Source organism: Pleuronectes platessa, chromosome 15 (assembly GCF_947347685.1).
Source record: "Pleuronectes platessa chromosome 15, fPlePla1.1, whole genome shotgun sequence".
NCBI classification, from domain to species: domain Eukaryota; kingdom Metazoa; phylum Chordata; class Actinopteri; order Pleuronectiformes; family Pleuronectidae; genus Pleuronectes; species Pleuronectes platessa.
The window spans coordinates 537,902-554,880 of record NC_070640.1 but is presented as its reverse complement, the minus strand read 5'-3'; the positions used below and the strand labels follow the sequence as shown (position 1 = coordinate 554,880).

Here is a 16,979-nt window from a genome sequence, read left to right as displayed (position 1 = left end):
ATAAAGTTTATAAAATAAAGGTGTGATCAAGAGTGTCGGACGCTGTGACATCCAGGAGGTGGCAGTAGTGAGTCTCAGTGGACACCAGCTGCTTTGAAACGTAGAAGAAGAGGCAGTGTGACGTCAGACAGTGCGCAGACGGTTTTCCCTCGTTGACTCGAAGCTTCAGATGATCCCGATGTTCCGTTAAAACGCGTCAGTGTTTGAAGTTTCAGCGCAGACACCGCGTCGCGTTCACCGCTGGAGGTAAAGGAGCGAGGCAGCAGCTGTGGTTCGTTACGTGTGCGCTGCTCGTCCGCCGAGCTGTGCTACCTAGCTAGCGGCGGAGCTAGCAGGCTAACGTTAGCCTGACAGCGGGTAACTTTGAACAGTGTCAGAGCGGCGGTGAGTGTCCGATAATAGGCTCATTGTGTGCGTGCGTGCCTGCGTGTATATACATGTTCACTGTGTGTGTGAGAGGCAGGAGTTGTGTGACTAATGGCTCGGGTTGTGAGTTGTGTTTGCGGAGCTAACGTTTTGTTAGCAGGAGCGGAAATGGTTTTGCTGCCGGAGTTCCACTTTAACTGGTGATGTCTTTATTCCAAACGTTGATGGTCGCTCGCTGATTCGTCCTCTTCACAAACTGTGTGTGCGGTGCGGTGATCTGCTGAAGGTCTCGTTTGATCAAGCGAACCCCCATCACGTGTTAATGTGACGTGTCCGCGTCACATTAAAACAACAATATCTAATAATCGTATAAAAAACGTGACCCGGAACGGAGAGGACGTGATGAAGGGAATTAGCTTCTGGCCTGTGACCTCATGATGACCTCATGATGACCTCAGCTGGATGTTCTCCAGGATGAGCTCCAGTTCTCTGGTGACCTGTCTGTCGTGGTTTGTGTAATGCTAGTGATTGTGTGTAATCAACAGATGCTCTGTCTGAAGTGTGTTGTCAACATGACGTGTGTGACGAGGCGAATCTGAAGCTAATTCACTTCATCACGTCGTTTCCAATCCTTTTCAAGTTTTTTATTAGAGATCGATTATTTGATATTGTTGTGTCAACGTGACGCAGACACGTCACAGTAACTCGTGATGGAGTTTTGTGTGAAGTTTATTTCACACACACACGGTTTGTGAAAAGGACGAATCTGCAGCCGACCATCAACATCTGTGATTAAGACAACATATCACCAGTTAAAGTGGACCACCCGTTTGTGTGTATATTGTGACACAGCTCGCTACACGTGGAGTCCGGTAACGACTCAGATCCGAACTTCTCCTTTGATCTGAGACGTGTTCAAACTTCACGTGTCTGATTTCCTCTTGATTCGGTGACGATGATCCCGGTGCTCCGACACGTTATTAACACACTTGCCTTTGTTCAGGTCTGAGGTATTTGTACTTTACTCAAGTACTTCCATGTTACTTCTACTTCAATGCAAACAAATTCCTTAAAGACTTGTTTATTTAAAAGTGAAGGGCGCATTGAGATTATTTAGTTTATGAGATCAGAAGAGTTTGAGTTTTGGTTTTTGATGCAAATATCTTTTGAAACTGTTCAAAGCTAAACAAACTAGTTCAGTGTATTTAATTTAAACTTTAAAAAAAGTATTTTTTGTGCATTATGGTCTGATATATCTTTGTCCGTTTTTCATTTTAAACTGTAACAAGTGTTTGGAGAACGCGTCCACTCGCTCACTGGGAAGCTTCCACACCTTGTCCGGCTGTTTTCTCACCTGGACTCACTCTGACCTCTCACAGACATTTTACCAGGAGGCTGCAGGAGAATAAAGTTCATGTTTGTCTCCAGGCAGAAGACTTCGTGCCGTCCTGTTAACCGGGCAAGATGTTCAACAAGTCATTCGGGACTCCCTTCGGTGGAGGAACGGGGGGATTCGGCAACTCTTCCACCTTCGGACAACAAAGTAAGTTTGCTTATTTCTAATAACTTGATTTAATTCCAACCCACAGCAGCCTTAGGTGGAGCGCTTTCTCACAGGCCATCTAAATGATGGTTTCCACATGAAGCTGTTAAGCATAGGTACCAAAAACACCAAATCGACCAAACCAAAAACGCACGTTGCTTACAAAATCAGATAATTGTCTGAATAACTGTAATTATAAAATATGTGGGATTAACGGAGGTGGGTGTTTATTTCAATCAGGGAAGTCTGATTCACAAACAGAAAAACCCCAACAAACAAGTCATGGTGATGTGAATTTGCTCTCAGCTCTACCTGTGGGAACAGTGGGAGAAAGCTTCTGTTTTATTTCCGGTGATTTAAAGCGTCACTCAGTGTCGTGTCAAACCGTCGCGTGAACTGTTTATCTGCAGACACAGGCTTTGGGGCGGCAGGAGGATTTGGGGCTTCTACGTTCGGGACGACCACCAACACTGGAGGACTGTTTGGTTCCACACAGAATAAACCTGGTTTGTCAGCTCTTGTCTCATTTTCTCCACGTTTCAGTTACATTTCTTTATGTAAAGTGCTTTGTGTTGCCTCGTTGAAGTTTATCTGAAGATTCCCAGTTTGGTCTGAACTGAGTTAAACTCAACTGGGCCCAGTTGTGGATTTACACTTGAACAACTCCTGAAGACTATTTGTTGAAATGTTCTGCACAAAAAAGTTTTAAAGTGTAGAACTTCGTTTAAAGACGTGTAGATGAACTTGAATCTGCTCCTGTCTCCCCCCCCCCAGGCGGTCTGTTTGGATCCAGTACGTTCACTCAACCAGCGACTTCCGCGCCGAGCACCGGCTTCGGCTTCGGTGCCGCGAGCGGAACCTCCACCAGCTTGTTTGGCAACACGGGAACCGGCACCAGCACCGGACTCTTCTCCCAGCAGAGTAATGCCTTCAGTGCCAACAAACCCACCTCTTTTGGAAGTGAGTCACTGCGGTGAACGATTCACACCTTTTTTCTTAAAGGGAGATTTTATTTATTAAGATGAAAACGTCATGACAACCTGCTCACTCGACAGATGAAATTCAGAAACTAAAAAGCAACAGAGATTCTTGCTGTTTAAAAGTTTGACCTTTTTAAATAGTTCAATTCATCCAATGTTTCCTGTTCCTTTATACCCATGGTGCATTTCATGATTAATTAGTATTTTACCTGAATAAAACCAGACCAGTTTCTCTGTTCAGTCTGAACTGAAGAAGACGAGAGGTAAAGTCTTCAGGAGCCTCAAGCGAGTCCAGTTTCCGTTGTGCTGCTCAGGAACACAGGGTTTTCACAGACTGACGCACTAATGCAGCGTCTACCTGCCTGAAGTGTTGCAGATAAAAGATTCTGCTAATAAATCATCAGAGAACAGCCGACGGGTTTAATGTCCAGTTGACTTGTGGATAAGTTAATCTGGCCTCTCTTCTGTCGTCCAGGCTTCGGGACCAGCACCAGCAGCGGCGCCGGGCTCTTCGGATCCACCAACACCGCCTCCAACCCGTTCGGTGGAACGAGCTCTCTGTTCGGAGGAGGCGCCGGGTTCCCCGCGGCACAGCAGCCGGGAACAACCGTGAAATTCAATGTGAGTAAATCTGATGCGACAAGAAGGAACCTGCTCTGGTCCTGTGACTCTGGTTTGTAGCACAAACTTAATCGTTTGTGTTCACGTTGGAAAAACAAGGCAAGAATTTATGAGACAGTCCAGAATGAATGAGGGCCCGAATAAATGTAAAGATGATTGAGAAACATTTCCAGGATCTGACTTTTTTTTATACTATGAATTAACAAAAGTATTTAACTTGTAGCTTCAAATGGAATCTGCAGTTACAGATGTTAATTTCCTCACAATGAAATACAAGTTTAACAGTTTACAATCTGTGTTTCTTGTTTTTAAAAGAGTGAACAGAGCGTTAACAGGTCTTTGTTCTCATTCAGCCTCCAATAGGAAATGACACGATGGTGAAAGCTGGTGTGACCACGAGCATCAACACCAAACACCAGTGCATCACGGCCATGAAGGAGTACGAGAACAAATCCCTGGAGGTGAGTCTGAAGGTCGACACCACTCGCTTGGTTTGACAGGTTTGATTTGACGGAACTCTCCTGTTAATGTCCATGGAGGATTCAGAGAATACCATCAAATGGATAATCTGTTAATTGGTTCAAGCGATTTGTTTGAGTAACTATTTGTGCCGATATTGATATTAGGGGCTAATAACTTTCATAATACCAATATTTATGCATTTAAAATGTATTCATGATTCCTGAGATGACGTTCTCAAACACAAAAAGTGTAATTGGGGTTTGATATTTTACTTTTTACCCATAAACTGTATTATAAATAAAATACAAATGCAACCAAATATAGAACTTGAATGTAGAAAATACAAATCTTTAACATAAGACATCAACATGAATTCCCTTCTTTCCAGGCCTTGTTTACACTGTCAAACAAGTTTTCATATCCGCAAACATCCACACACATTTTGATAAATGTCTGAACCCGTTGATCTGATTTGTTGTCTCCTGTTTCTCTGCAGGAGTTGAGGTTTGAGGATTACACAGCGGGCAGGAAAGGACCGACCACTCAGATGGCTGCAGCGACAGGCAGCTTGTTCAGTGCGACCGCGGCCGCGCCCAGTGCCACCACTGGGCTGTTTGGTGCCACGGCCCCCAACACCAGCTTCTCCTTCGGACAGAACAAAGGCACCTTCGGAGCAGGTGAGTGATGACCGCAGACGCTGCGTCTCAGCACATGGATCAGAACCCTTCGTGTCTGCTTCTATTTTATTTGTAGAAAAGATTTAAAGTGTCACCAAAGAAGCTTAGTGTAGATGAGAGCAGGTGAAATGACGCTCTGTGTTTGTCTTGTCTTTAGCAGCGCCCGCCGGGTTCGGTGCGCCCACAAGCGGCCTGTTCACACAGCCGGCACAGCAACCAGCCGCCAGCCTCTTCAAGCCGTTCGGTCAGACGACCACCGCGCCGAACACCGGCTTCTCCTTCGGTAACACCAACACCATGGGACAGGCCAACACCAGCACCATGGTGAGTCATTCAGTTTCTTTACGCAGCTTCTCTCATACTTTAACGTCCATCCGGCAATCATTTAAAAACAAGCAAATCACTTTAATAATGATATTTCAAGCATCAGCTGTTGCTTCACCCTCAAACTGTTCTGTCTGAGGGAACGTGTGAACATGTCTGGTGTCTCTGCCGCACTGCAGGGTTTGTTTGGGAGCACGGCACAGCCTCAGACGGGCGGGTTGTTCGGCGCCGCTCAGACCAGCACGGCTGCAGGCTTCGGGGCGGGCACTGGGCTGTTTGGACAAACCAACACCGGGTTTGGAAACGTTGGCACACAGGTACAAAGTAAACCAGGGATTATTGTCAGTGTCAGAACAGAAAGAGACAATAACGCATGTTTCTTTGTCTGGGTCAGAATCAACGGTTTCTGTTGAACTGACAGTTATGTCAATAACTTCTGGGTCGGCCACTTGAGCGACTCACTTCCTGTGACTTGTCAGGTCCCTGATAGTCTCAGGATGTGGAGCACAAAGAGAGAGATGTTTGTTTTCACTCTTCCTGTCTCGTCTCCATCAGCAGAGTTTATTCGGTAATAAAACGGCCGGATTCGGCACCACCACCACCAGCGCTCCCTCCTTCGGCACCGGCACTGGACTCTTTGGCAACAAGCCGGCTCTCACGCTGGGAACCGGAACCAACACCTCTACCTTTGGTGAGTGAGGTCTTTGTTGACAACACAGCAAGATAAGAAGCATTGACGTTCATCTGAGGGTGACCATGGCTGCAACACCAATCAACTCTGATCTCTTGTTTGTTGGTGGAGGTTTCGGAGCGAATCCGGCTGCAGGGAGTCTGTTTGGAAACAAACCGGCCACTGGGGGACTGGGCACTGGAATGGGAACCAGCTTTGGAGCAGGTAAGACACAAACCGTGAAGTCAACATGAAACGAAGAACAAGGATCTTACTCATAGAATGTGTATTGAAATAATATCTTAAATTTAGTCTTAAAACAGACTAACTGCCTGTGAGAGATTATTGTTTGCACAATTATCTTTAAATCGTTCTAAAGAAGTCTTCTACCTCATCATGATGGAAGTTGGTGATATGAGTTGATAACGTGTGGTGGCAGGAGAGGAGCAGAGAAAGATGTTTTATATGTATAATAACTTACTGAGTTAAGTGATTTACTTTATGTTTCTATATTTAGAAATCTTTGTTCATGAATGAAAAACATTTCAGATGTCTTATTTTCTTAATTTCTTTATAACACAATCTACTTTTATCATTTATCTTGAAACAAAGTGCAGGTTTCAGACTCACAAACGTTATTGTAACACATCTGTGTGTGTTCAGCAGTAGGACCAGGACAGACGTCTCTGTTCGGAAACAACCAGAACAAACTGGGAACCACGCTGGGAACCATGGGATCATTCGGAACGACAGCGTTCAACAGTGGAACCAGCACGATGGGATTCGGAGCTCCACAGCAACCAGTCGGTGAGACAGACTAAATACATTCTGACTCTTACTCTGGTGTTTATACTGAGTTCTTACTGTTGGTGATGGTGGTGTGTGATCTGGTTGTTTTTTCTTTTCTGCAGCGCTCACTGATCCCAGCGCAGCGGCGGCTCAGCAGGCCATGCTGCAGCAGCAGCTCAGCGTTCTGGCGTATTCACCGTACGGAGACTCGCCGCTGTTCAGGAACCCGCTGTCCGACCCCAAGAAGAAAGAGGAGGTGAGCTTCTCCTGAAGTTACACAAGCTGCTGCTCTTTTGTCGCTCTGCGGATTGAAACAAATTCACATCATCTCCTCTTTTTCTTTTCATAGCGTCTGAAACCAACCAATCCCACGGCCCAGAAGGCTCTGACCACACCCACCCACTACAAGCTGACCCCTCGACCTGCGACCAGGGTCCGCCCTAAATCGCTGACGTCAGCCGGCTCCTCCAAGTCGCAGCTCTTCGACGGCCTTGATGATGACGAGCCCTCGCTCACCAACGGAGCCTTCGTGCCCAGGTACCCTGTTCTGATGCCTTGGTCACATGTGAGAATGTGGTCCTTACTGGTGGGAGGCTACAGGTGTTTGGATCAGCGTGGAGCCTCACTACAAACCTGTGTGTGTGTGTTGTCCACAGAAAGAGTATAAAGAAACTTGTGTTGAAGAACCTGAACAGCAGTCAGTACAGCAGTCAGCCGGAGACGGAGACAGACGACCTCGCTTCCCCCCCCGAGTATCCACAGAACGGACACAGGTGATCACGCATCAGTTACAGCTGCTTCAGGAGCTTGTGGTTATCAAAGACCTTCGTCTGATTCAATATGAAACCGTCAATCAGGGTGAAAACTTCCTTAAAGTCTCATAGAGAAGTTGTTGGTTCAGAGGATGAATCAAGTGATAGGTCCAGATATAAATATGGTGCTACGGGTGGTATGAAATAATCTGTCACTTTAGATATGCTCAATGATAGCAGGTAGTTGAAATGGTTCCATCTCAAATTGCCCACAAGCTTGAGACTTTATCTTTATTAACTCTTGAGCTTGTTGTTGTATTTAATCTCCTGTGGTTCTGTCTGTAGCCTCATGGAGGAGGAGGAGGAGCTGGGGGGCACTGGCAGCCAGGCAGACGATGACCCGGAGGTCACCCAGTTCTACGTTAACCCCATCGCCAAGCCCATCCCACAGGGCCGCGCCCAGACCAGCCTGCAGGACACCATCAGTGACCTGAACATGCACAAAGCGGCGAGGAACGGCCTGGAGGTCAGCGGCTTCACTCCTGGAAGCTTACACATTATCATTACTGATTTTAACATTTCTAACACAGACCAACTAACTTAGTTAATAAAAATCATTTTCTTTCAGTTTGAATTTAACTGTCACAGATTAAATATTTGTTCATTGTGTTGAAAGTCAAATGATAACATATGTTCCTGTGTGTGGATACTCAGCTGAGCAGTGAGGACGTGTTGGCGTCTCTGGGGGAGGAGTCTCTGCAGGAGGAGAGAGAGGACGAGCAACAGGAAATTCAACAGTCTCCTCATCCAGCAGGTTAGACGCACCACAGACTACCAGCAGGGGGCAGCTCCACCGGTAGTTTCTATAGATGTCTGAGAAAAGTGCTTCTCTCTTTATGAGTAGGATCTATTTCATTAGTTTGATATATTGTGATTCGGGATGGAGGCCTAACGGGTTTGAATCCCAGCCCGTGACAAAGTGTCGTTGGGAAAGATGTTAAACTTTGAATGGCCCCTCATTGGTCAGCCTCCGCTAAATGACATGTAATGTGCTGCTTTTTCAAATAAGCAACTTCCTGCTATTAAGGATATTAATTGCATTTATATTATTAGACACTAGGGGGCACTAAGCAGGTAGCAGCTGTGTTAATGAGCTGAAGCAGAGCATGAGGGAAACAAATCTACCCAACCGTGAATTCAGTGTGGACCATTGTCCTGAGTACAAACCAGTGGGACGTGATCACTGGGGGAACTCCTCTCAGACAGATTCTGTTTCCTGTTGTTCAGGCATCGTCCTCAACCGTGTGGGTTACTACACCATCCCCTCCATGAAGGACCTGGCTGACATGACGGACGAGCACGGAGAGTGTTTGGTGGAAAACTTTACCATCGGCAGGAAAGGTAAAGTTAACACTGGATGAACTGAGCTCAGCTAATGTTAAAGATAAAATCTCCTCATGTCATTGTTTGATTTCATTTGACACGCTAACACGCTTCAGTCAAACTCAGCCACTTGTATCACACGGCCTCTTATTGGCCCGGCGTCTCACCACCCTGCTGATTGGCCCTCACAGGTTATGGCTCCATCTTCTTCCCCGGTGAGGTGAACGTGAGTGGGCTGAGCCTCGACGAGATCGTCCACTTCAGACGCAAGGAGGTCATCGTGTACCCGGATGACAAAAACAAGCCGCTGGAGGGGGAGGGGCTCAACAGGTTAGTCTAAAATCCTTCTGCTGTGTGGGGTGGTGTCTGGCGGGGGGAGGGGTCATTGAGCTCAAGTCCTCATCTCATGTCGTCACTTTGTGCGTAGACGAGCCGAGGTCACCCTGGATGGCGTTTGGCCAAATGACAAAACGACCTGTACTCAGATCAGGAGCCCCGAGCGTCTGGCCGACATGAACTACGAGGGTCGGCTGGAGAAAGCCTCGCGCAAACAGGGAGCGCGTTTCCTGGAGTACAGAACTGAGACGGGGTCCTGGGTGTTCGAGGTCAGTGCCTGTCTGGAGGTCATCAGAGCGAATCACATGATTCAGGTGATTCTCAGGTGTAACAGACTCCTCCCCCTCCTCTCTCAGGTGGCCCACTTCTCCAAGTACGGCCTCCAGGATTCTGACGAGGACGAGGACGTCCCTCTGAAAACCGACCCCAAAAAGTTGAAGACCATGATGTCACCTCCTCCATCCAAGCTGCAGCAGCAACCTCCGCCCTCCCAGCACCAGGTGGCGCCACAGGCTCAGGTAGAGCAGCCTGCGCCCATCCACACAGTTCATCCTTTGTCGTCGCCATCCGCAGTGATAAAAGGAACATTTCACTAAAACTATGATTTCATTCAGAATCGGAAGTTCTCTGGATGTTTTTTTTGTTGTTACCCGCTCCTCTCGGGTCACATGACTGCTGCCACTTGACACTGGACATCGTGCAGTAGTGATTGGGAAGCCGTGGTATCAAGGTCCCGTCCATAGATGCACTCAACCAATCCTCATTCAGTGTCAGCTGTCAATCATAACGTCTCAGTCTGTTATATCATAATAATAATATCATAAAATTAGCCATTCAAACCAAACTGATTAGAAACACTTGAACAAACATCGAGATAAGAACGACCTGAAATGAAAGAGACATCTTTACAAACATTTATTTATCGACTTGGATTATTTTAGATTGGTCCCAACTGTTAACATGGAGGAGTTTATGAACACTACTGCAGCCGGCCATCAGGGGGCGATCCAGAAGAGTAGTCTTTATTTTTCGGGAGCTGTCACGTCTCGATTTGGTCTAAGGTTGAATTCTTGTTCGTGTTGGGTTCATTTGAGGTCACGAGCAGCGATCGATCAGTTTCACATATTAATCTATTAAGCTGGATTTTATGCTATAAAAATGCTTTATAAATAAATGTTATTATATTATAATGATCAGTTTGAGAACACGACGTCATCTCACTTAGCAGGAAACAACAGTTCTGTTATTTCACGACTCCTTGAAATCATAAACATTTTAGGGATTTGAGTAAAAAATCTTTATAGACAGACAAATTTTATACGAAATATAAAATAAGGTTATTTTTACTATGGTCTCTGTAACGCAACATGCATTCAAGCCTCTTCTCTTAAAGCTCGGGCTGAAACCAATCTCCTAATCCTCATTCTTTCTTTTTGAGGGGGGGGGGGGGGCTGTAGTGGGTGTTTCAGAAGAAGCGGGGGGGGGGAAGAAGAGAGATTTGTGGGTTTTATTAAATCTTGGACATTTGGAGCCGCAGATGTTTGGACTGTGATTTCAGTGTCTGTTGGAGAATCGTTACAGCCGCAGTCAAACCTGATGATTGTCATGACGAAAACTAAACGTGATCCAGGAACTGAACTGGTTCTGGACAGTGTTGGTTTGATATGAGGAAACTGGTTTCCAGGTCAATTGTAAAAACAAACACTGCAATAAGCAAAATGAACAAACCACCCTGAGAGTCTTTGATGTTTTTATTGTGATGTATTAAAATGAGCTCATGGTTTGAAATGATTTTATAAGAACTTCTTCAGCAGGAATCTCAAACCTGCTTCAAGTCAAGTGACAAACTGTTTTTCATCTAACAGGAAATAAAGTGATCGAAAATGATTTTGAATCTTTGGTTTGTAAAGTTTGTTTGAAGAACAACAAACGATGATAAAAATCTGATGTGGTCAAATTTCTTTAAACCTAAAAACTTCCAGTTTGGTTTTTAATAAATTTTCAGAGGAGGAACTCCTTCAGTGTTTTGATTTGGTTCATGCGATTTATCCTCTCACTCTCCGGAGCCACGAGTCGGCTCCATCATGATCAATGTTTGCCTCTTTCTTCAGTCCACTGTGGTGGATCCTCCCAGTGGCGTGGCGGAGCTGGACAGCGACATGGCCGACATCACCCAGAGCTTCCCGACAGAGAGCATGCTGGGAGTGGAGGAGGACAGCGACCTGCCCGGGGAGACGGACACGACATGCAGGAAGCTCGGAGGTTTGACCTCTGCTGAGCTCGATGGTATCTCTGCCTCCAGCCACATCGCGTCAACGTTGGGCATCAACCCGCACACGCTCCAGGTAGAGACCACAGTCCACGGACAGGAAGTCCATCACGTCACCAGAATGAACGTGGAGCTTTGTTCTCTCTGCAGATCATGAAGGCCTCCCTGTTCGCTGAGGACGAGGAGGAGAGCGATTTGTTCCAGGGCCGAGCAGCGATGAAAGTTTCCACTGAGGTCTCGTCCCCTCGCATCGTTCTGCCCGGAGCTCAGAGCCGGACCTCTGGTACAGAACTGTCCGGGGTCGATAAACTTATTGGTTCACTGCAAGTTGTTATTTCATGAGGGTAAAACAATGTTGATCTCTCTCTCCCAGTGGGGGGTCTTCTTCAGGCTCGTTTTACCTCCGGCCTCCTCTCTCAGCTCTCAGACTCTCCTCAGCCTCCTCGGTCCCGGGCGTCCTCGACGTTGGGCGACAACCCCCGCTCATTACACTGGGCAGCACAGGGTCCCTCCTTCCTACTGCCCCCCCGAACTCCAGAGCCGTCCATCAGGACGGTTGGCGTGCGGCGCCTGGGCGGCCCCGTCCCTCTCGAAGAGTCGGTCACTTTGGGGAAGGTTGGTGTGTTTTATTAATCTGTTCACACTACACAACTTCCTGTCAGATGTCGGGAGTCTTGCAGTTGTGAGTTCATACTACACAACTGTTGACAGAGGGTCAAGCCTCCTCCCGGCTCGTAAAGCTGAACGTTACTGCCTCCAGTGGTGACACTGAAAAACAATACAACATATAAAGAGAACACTGTAACACTAATGAGTGGGTTCGTTTCCCAGGGAGCTTTGCTGATGGATGTCGGGCTGTTCAAGGGCCGGTCCTTTCGTGTGGGTTGGGGTCCTGGCTGGATGCTGGCGCACTGTGGAGCACGGCTCAGCTCACCGGGCTCTAAACAGCTCGACCACAGAGACCTGAGCTCCAAGACCGACTTCAGCTTCCTACCCAAACCTGCCAGGAATAAACCGTAAGACAGAAAACAAATACAATTTATGATGTTTTTCTCTAAAGGAAAATTGAACGTGGTTCTTATGGTCTCCTGCAGACTCGTGGAAAGCCCCTACAAAGTGACGCTGGAGCAGCTGGTCGGTCTGGAGCCTCAGGTGACGAAGACCGGGGAGGGAGAGGATGAAGAGAGCCAGACAGTGCTGCAGCGCCCCCTGGAGATCTGCCTGGAGCACAGCACCATCAGCACCACAGACTCCTCCCCCTGCCCTCTGGTGCGACCACAGACTGGAGTGGCAGCGCTGCACGAATACGCCAAGTGGATCACAGAGCTGAAGGACACGCAGGGGGACGCAGACCGTAAGACAAACAGTCACTTTGTGTTTAGACAGAATTTCAAAATAAGAGTGGAGCTGTGTTTGATTGGAAAAGATCCAGTTCTGATGATGTCGCTTCTCCACATTTGACCCTCTGACCTCTGACCTCCAGCTCTCCTGGGCCACTGGGCCGAGGTGTGGACCCTGTGTGAGGCTCTTTGGGGCCGGCTGGGCCCCGCCGACCAAGAGCCAGACATCGAGACGCAAAGTGACTACGAGCAGCAGTTGGAGAGACGGCGGACCTTCTCTGCCTGGCTGTCCCGTGGCGCCACCTGCAGGGTGGAGGAGGAGGTGGCTCTGGCCGGGAAGGGTCGCCACACGGAGGCCATCTTCAGCTACCTGACGGGCAACCGCATCAGTGAGGCGTGTCGAGTCGCACAGCGGGAGGGTGAGGAGCAAACCAGACATTTAGCTCTGTTAACTCTTCTCTCTCGGGAGACTTGAGATCAAATTCAACACGATGTCCGTTGTGCTCTTGGTCTTCAGGCGACCATCGGTTGTCCCTGCTGCTGTCTCAGGCCCTGGGCTCTCAGTACTGTCGTGAGCTGCTGGCTCTTCAGCTCGCCGACTGGAACCGCATGCAGACCGACAGCTACCTGCCAGAGGAACGACTTCGCATCTTCACGCTTCTGGCAGGGAAACCTGTACGACACCTTCTGAGTTTGATCGTGTTAGAACAGAAATAGTAGCTTTACTGAACTAGTGGCATGTTTCAGATTAGAGCAAAGCGATGAGGACATGGAGCCAGTTGGTGATTGTTTGACCTTCAGCGTGTGGTTCAGTCTGGTGTGTGAAGCTGTTTCCTGTTGTCCCTGCAGGTGTGGCAGTCGTCGGACTCCGTGGTGAACGTCTGCTCCCAGTTGGACTGGAAACGCTGCGTGGCCGTCCACCTCTGGTTCATGTTGCCTCCGACTGCCTCCATGGCCGATGCCCTCGCTAAATATGAAGCTGCCTTCCAGGTCAGCTGCTGTTTCTTTACATTTTATACGTAGTTAAGTTAAACACTTAAAGAACCAGACTTCCTGCTCCTTCCTCCACTGATCATCATTTCTTCATTCCTGCTGCAGGGCTCATGTGAGGGGGGTAAGTACGCCTGTGCCCCCCTGCCTCCCTACCTGGAGGTGGAGAAGATGGACATGGAGGAGGAGGAGGAGGAGGAGGAGGAGTCCAAACGACCTCTGTACGACCTCTGTTTCCACCTGCTCAAACTCTACAGTGACAGGTAAACACGTCCTGATGCACAAACGCTTGCTCATAAAACCCTGAGAGTGAGTTAATGAATCCACAGGTTGATGTGAGTAAAACGTCCTTTAGACCCTGAGTGTCCTGTGTGTCCTCCTGCAGACACTACAGTCTGCAGCAGCTGCTGGATCCTCTCACCGTCACCTGGGAGCGTCTGGATTACCGTCTGAGCTGGCACCTGTGGGGCGTCCTGCAGGCGCTGCACTACAGCCACCTGAGCGCCTCACGCCAGGGACTCCTCCACGCCAGCTACGCCGCACAGCTGGAGAGCGCCGGCCTCTGGCACATGGCCGTCTTCATCCTCCTGCACATCCCCGACCACGCGTACGTTCTCAGCTCCTTAAACCACGTCCACACAATGTCAGGTGTTTCAGTTTGTTCCTTTTGATTCCTGTGAAGAGCTGCTTCACTGTTTGTGTCACGTGACTGAAGCTGATGCTCTTCCTGCAGGAGCCTCAGTGTTCTGCAGAGTGAGACGTGTTTCTCTGAACCTCCTCGTCCCTGAAGACTAATAACTCATATCTCTGATTCTCTGCATCTCCAGTCAGCGGGAACGAGCCGTCAGAGGGATGTTGACCCTCCACTGCCCCCTGCAGGAGACCGACGAGTCTGTCCGGAGGGAGCGCTTCCTAACGGAGAGACTGCTGATCCCAGAGCAGTGGATCCACGAGGCCAAGGCCACACGAGCACACCGAGACGCAAACCGACACCAGGAGGCGCTGCATCTGTACCGGGCCGGATTCTGGAACCAGTGTCACCGGCTGCTGATCCAACACCTGGCTTCAGGTCGGACTTCAAGACCCCAATGAGTTTTTAAGTTATTTAATTTATGTTTTTTTTAAATGCTGATTCTTTTTCCTGTAGACTGCATCATCAACGACAACCACGACTACCTGCTGGAGTTCCTGGAGGGGCTGGCGGTCCCTGAACACAGCACCAGCATCCAGGACTGGGACACTGCGGGGAGGGTTTACCTGGACTACATCAGGGTCATCAAGACTCTGCAGGACATCCAGCAGGTTTTTTCCAGGGAGTTTGTCACTTAAGAGAAGTTAAAAATATATAATAAAAGATGTAAATCAAATATCAAAGTAAATCATAAATATAAATACAGTAGGACTTTTATTGTGACGTGCAGGAAGTGTTGACTGTAACACTGACAGTCTATTAATGAGTAAAGTAACTAGTTTAATAAAGTAACTGAGTAGAGGCACTAAAGTAGTGTCCTGGTCCTCAGATGGAACACGCTGGTTACGAGCTCGAGCGGCTGTACACCGACGTGACGTCGCTCTGCGGCAGAATCGAACTCCTGCCCTGCCGGACGGCCAGAGACCGGCTCGCCCAATCAGGTGAGGGCTCCACAATGATTCAGTTTAGACGAGGCAGCAGCTCTCACTCCAAATCAACATCTGTCCCCTGATTGGCTGAAGTTAGATGAACAGGTGGAAGAAGTTTGAAGTTATGTTGTTGATTCAGTGTGACATCACTTCCTGGTGATGACATCAGAGCAGAACCTCATGAGCTGATCAGTCGAACATGTGACGTCGACATTTCTACCACGGAGAGGCTGCTGCTCGGACTGATCCTCCCTCTCTCTCCCTCCTCCTCCCTCCCTCCTCTCTCCCTCTCTCTCCTTCCTCCTCTCCCTCCCTCTCCCTCCCTCCTCCTCCCTCCTCCCTCTCTCCCTCCCTTCTCCTCGCTGCTCCCTCTCTCTCCTTCCTCCCTCTCTCCCTCCCTTCTCCTCCCTCCTCGCTGCTCCCTCTCTCTCCCTCCTCCTCCCTCCCTCCTCTCTCCCTCTCTCTCCTTCCTCCTCTCCCTCCCTCTCCCTCCCTCCTCCTCCCTCCTCCCTCTCTCCCTCCCTTCTCCTCGCTGCTCCCTCTCTCTCCTTCCTCCTCTCTCCCTCCTCTCTCCTCCCTCCTCGCTGCTCCCTTTCTCTCCTTCCTCCTCTCTCCCTCCCTCTCCCTCCCTTCTCCTCCCTCCTCGCTGCTCCCTCTCCCTCCCTTCTCCTTCCTCCTTCCTCCTCTCTCCCTCCTCCTCCCTCCCTTCTCCTCCCTCCTCGCTGCTCCCTCTCCCTCCCTTCTCCTTCCTCCTTCCTCCTCTCTCCCTCCTCCTCCCTCCCTTCTCCTCCCTCCTCGCTGCTCCCTTTCTCTCCTTCCTCCTCTCTCCCTCCCTCTCCCTCCCTTCTCCTCCCTCCTCGCTGCTCCCTCTCCCTCCCTTCTCCTTCCTCCTTCCTCCTCTCTCCCTCCCTCTCCCTCCTCCTCATCCCTCCCTCCTCGCTGCTCCCTCTCTCTCCTTCCTCCTCTCTCCCTCCCTCTCCCTCCCTCCTCCCTCCTCTCTCCCTCCCTCTCCCTCCCTCCCTCCCTTCTCCTCCCTCCTCGCTGCTCCCTCTCTCTCCCTGTGCAGAAATGGCGAAGCGTGTGTCCAACATCCTGCGTGCGGTGCTGAGTCTGCAGCAGGGCGACTCGGCGTCCGACTCCCTCGGCATCCCGCTCGCCCAGCTGGCGCCACACATCACCCGCCTGCCGATGCCGGAGGACTACACGCTGGAGGAGCTGCGAGGCCTCACGCAGTCCTACCTTCGGCAGCTCATCATCAGCCAATGAGAGCGCAGAACGAGAGCAGAGACTGTCATGGCCGACGTCCTGACGACGCAGAGACAATCGGTTCATCGGTTCCTCGACGTCGTCTGTTTGAGCTGCTTCAGTTTCTCTAGCAGGAAAAAAACTAAGCTCCGCTGATTGGTCACGAAACAGGAAGTGTTTGAAACAACAACAGGAAATGAGTCTGAGCTTTTTCACATTTTAATCGGTGGAAACTTCCTATTTGGTTTCAAATTTCTGGTTAAATGTCCACTTCTCAGTCTTCATTTGTGGAACTAAAGATATTTTCCAACGATTTGTGTGACGTTAATCAGAAACTTGGTAACAAACTGACCAGTGAAGACGAGGTGAACCTCGATTGGCTCGTTTGATCAGCTGATCTTTGTTTCCAGGAACACGTGGTAGCTCTGAATCACTCGTTTGACCTCTGACCCAAACAGGCTCCGCCTCACAGATCATCTTTCAAAGATGTGGTTTTATAAGTGACAGCAGCTGTTAGCTTAGCATCGAGGCAGCAGCGTCTGTTTGTGTTGATATGTGAATAAAGATGGTGGACGAGCGGCGACGTCCACGTGTGGAGTGAAAAATGTCTGA

The 16,979-nt window shown here is 49.1% G+C and overlaps 1 protein-coding gene across 1 annotated transcript; it reads left to right on the top strand.

The window, feature by feature from the left end:
• Positions 1–101: 101 nt before the first annotated feature.
• On the top strand, positions 102–16,676 carry nup98 (nucleoporin 98 and 96 precursor). The gene is made up of 35 exons (XM_053441278.1): positions 102–246; positions 1,795–1,909; positions 2,320–2,415; positions 2,684–2,869; positions 3,365–3,510; positions 3,864–3,971; positions 4,469–4,649; positions 4,810–4,973; positions 5,153–5,290; positions 5,532–5,664; positions 5,776–5,868; positions 6,307–6,450; positions 6,555–6,688; positions 6,782–6,969; positions 7,089–7,205; positions 7,530–7,710; positions 7,899–7,998; positions 8,472–8,585; positions 8,759–8,897; positions 8,995–9,172; positions 9,260–9,421; positions 11,015–11,248; positions 11,323–11,455; positions 11,546–11,787; positions 12,004–12,188; positions 12,267–12,526; positions 12,656–12,931; positions 13,030–13,187; positions 13,362–13,502; positions 13,611–13,765; positions 13,888–14,109; positions 14,330–14,571; positions 14,650–14,804; positions 15,023–15,134; positions 16,189–16,676. Exons 2-35 carry the CDS (start codon positions 1,831–1,833, stop codon positions 16,386–16,388), a joined length of 5,496 nt encoding a protein of 1,831 aa, XP_053297253.1. The 5' UTR covers positions 102–246; positions 1,795–1,830; the 3' UTR covers positions 16,389–16,676.
• The last annotated feature ends 303 nt before the right edge of the window (positions 16,677–16,979 follow it).